Source organism: Bos javanicus, chromosome 2, assembly GCF_032452875.1.
Source record: "Bos javanicus breed banteng chromosome 2, ARS-OSU_banteng_1.0, whole genome shotgun sequence".
Taxonomy (NCBI): Eukaryota; Metazoa; Chordata; class Mammalia; order Artiodactyla; family Bovidae; genus Bos; species Bos javanicus.
The window spans coordinates 30,013,175-30,015,985 of record NC_083869.1 but is presented as its reverse complement, the minus strand read 5'-3'; the positions used below and the strand labels follow the sequence as shown (position 1 = coordinate 30,015,985).

The following is a 2,811-nucleotide window of genomic DNA, read 5'->3' as shown; positions in this document are numbered from 1 at the left end:
CAAAACTTATCTTAAGCTATTGTCAGTTGCTTAATACAGGGCACATCCTTCATTATATCATATGCCATATTTTGTCGAGCATTTTATTGTGAATAAGCTGTTCTAGCAATCATGATTATCCCATATATAGAGCTCAAATAAGACAAGCTTTCAAATAATTAACAACATTTGTTAAAATGTTAAACAAAGATTAAATAAATAAAGATTAACAACTTAGTTTCTTAAAAAAGTGAATTCTAGTTTATATTTTTTAAATGATGGAAAATACTTTGAAGACTTCAATAAAATGGGCTATTGAATAATTTGACTTGGTTTGCAGATTATATAGAGATAAGTCTTATTGATATTAAAGCAAAAATCATGAACATATATTTTAAATCACCAAGAGAAAGAAAGAAAGGACAGTACCTTTCTCCTGCCCATGTAGAATCAGGAGAAATAGACAAGAACATTAATTGTGTCTCTGAAAAAACTTGAACCTTTTAACACTGACTTCACAACAACAGATGAAAATCCATCATCCTTTTAAAAGCCTATGTTGATCTGGTATTTATCTTATTGAAGTGAGCTGTTTAAAACTTTCCCTTAAGCTTCTCTCACATAAAAATTGCTCTTACCTTCAGAGCAGATATAAATTACTTCGAACGCTGCTACTGTAATAATAAAAAAAAAAACACTAAAATAAATTATTTCAAACGCTGCTGATATAAACACTACAATAATGAGAAATCTTTGCTATAATCACCAAAGTTGGCACTGAAGTTTCTAGTTTGTTAATCTCGTTTTAAGCTTTTGTATTTAAAAGAAGTAACGAAAACAACTATTTTCTTCTAAAAACTAAATGATAGTTTCAGCTGAAGTCGATAAAAAGTTAAAATGATTCTGAAATCCATCTGAATTTCACTAACAAAATGCACATTCGTTTGAAAAGAAAATAAACTGGGCCGAGAAATAAGGCTAACCCTCCCGTCAATCATCTCTGTTTGTGTGCTCAGAAGGGGTGCGGCGCATCCTTGCCACCCTACAGGTAGTGTCAGCTCTGCGGGTTCTGCACGCTCACCTTTGCAAATGGGATACAGAACACATGTTTTTTGCTCCTAAAGAATACGACCTAACCCTGAAACCGAAACCCATCCGACGACTCAGCTACCGTAGACAGAAAAGAAATAACAGTAGCCATTCGGTACAGCCACATTTTCAGGATCTGGCAGCATACCCACACCGTCAAAACTGGCAAAACACCGACCTTGCAAGGGAAACAGCTGCCTTTCCAGCTCCCCTTTGTCCAGTCGCTGGCACCTCCTCGCCTAACTTCTCCCCGCTCTACTTCCAGGTGGCCAAAACCCGAGAGACGCGAAAACGGACACAGGTGGGTGTGGCGGTTGAGCAGAGCACTGGCGAGAGACTGACTGGCGGCCTCCGTCCCCGCCACACCAGAGGAGCAAGAGAAAAGGCACTTACTTGCCACCGTGTTCGCCGATCATGCCCACCGAGTGAGCCCGCAGAGTCTGGCCCCGGGGAGGGCGCGGGCTTCAGGGACCCTTCCTCTCCTCCGGCGTCCTGTCCACTGCTGCCGCTGCCTCTTTCTCTGAGCTCCTGTTGCTCGGCCGGCGCCTACCACTACCCGCCGCTGGCACCCAAGCTAGCCCAACCCCAATTCCGGAGCCCGCGGAATTGGAAACCAGACACTCGCCTGGTGAACGCGGGCGAGGGCCAGCCGGGCCACTGCGCCCCTCCTTCCCGGGCGCGCCCAGAAAGGCGGCGGCCCCGCCCCGGCTCTCCGGCCCCTCCTCGCTCCCCGCCCTTGCCCCACCCTAGCTCCGCGCAGCCCTCCACTCCTGCTGGGGGCGCTGGGCGGGGACCCAGCCCCGACCTCCGGGTTGGAGATGCCACAGGCTCTCCATTGTGCTCCAGAAGAGAGCAGAGGAGGGGATCGCACGACTGCGCACCCTCACCTACCCCATTGGATGGGGCGTTAGTATGTGAATGTGTGCGTGTGTGTGTGTGTGTGTGTGTTCCTCCAGCTGCCAGAAGAGTCCTTCCCTTATTTCACTCCGCCCCCATCACCCTTTCCACTCTTCCTGCTTTGCTGAATCGGCTAACGTTTCCGAGAAGCCACTTGACGCGGAGCGAGAGAAAGAACCACGGGCAGAGGAGGTGGGGACCGATGGCAGTGACCCCGCCAGTCCCTCCTGGGCCCTGAGCTCCGGGGATTCAATGCTGGGAATCCGTTCCCTCCCTGGGAGTTTCCCCACGGTGTCTGTTGGGGGGGATGGTGGCGCGCAAGACCTGTTTCGAGGCTGCGGTTTTTCTTTCCTTTTTTATGATAGATCGATCAGGCTACCGAGACTTCCAGGCAAGCAAAGAATGCATTTCCTTTCAAAGGTGGAGTGAGGAGCCCAGGTCTCCCTGGGTGGAGAGGGAGACTTGACGCAGAGGTTGCCTTTCCCCCACCTGGGACCCGCTCATCTGGATAGGCCATCAGTCATATAGGTTCTGACTTTCGGAGCTGGATAGGAGCGATTGTGAAAAGAAATCTTTATAAATCATTGTGTGCGGTTGCATGTGTGTGCGCGCGCGTTTTCTACAACAGCCTGTTGGGAGGAAGAATGATGCAAACAAAATCGAATTATCTTTCTCAAAGAGAAACGGGAAATTTCCACCAAGGAGGAAAATGGAAGGATTTATGACGTTGTGGCAAAGTGGATCCCGGCCTTAAAAAAGAGATAGATCACCTTGCTATATAAATATGAATGATGGGCGTTTGCAGCTTTAGTGTAATTTACTTCCATACCTTCTAATATGGAGATG

The 2,811-nt window shown here is 47.5% G+C and overlaps 1 protein-coding gene across 1 annotated transcript; it reads left to right on the top strand.

The window, feature by feature from the left end:
* The first annotated feature begins 951 nt into the window (after positions 1–951).
* On the top strand, positions 952–2,562 carry LOC133259180 (uncharacterized). The gene is made up of 2 exons (XM_061436372.1): positions 952–2,157; positions 2,331–2,562. The coding sequence occupies exons 1-2, from the start codon at positions 1,085–1,087 to the stop codon at positions 2,392–2,394; spliced, it is 1,137 nt and encodes a 378-aa protein (XP_061292356.1). The 5' UTR covers positions 952–1,084; the 3' UTR covers positions 2,395–2,562.
* The last annotated feature ends 249 nt before the right edge of the window (positions 2,563–2,811 follow it).

Excerpts from the sequence above, each read along its gene's own strand:
- LOC133259180 (XM_061436372.1), top strand. The coding sequence starts at position 1,085 with ATGTTTTTTGCTCCTAAAGAATACGACCTAACCCTGAAACCGAAACCC. Across the intron at positions 2,158-2,330 it reads AAGAACCACGGGCAGAGGAG|ATCGATCAGGCTACCGAGAC; the intron begins GTGGGGACCGAT and ends TTTTTATGATAG.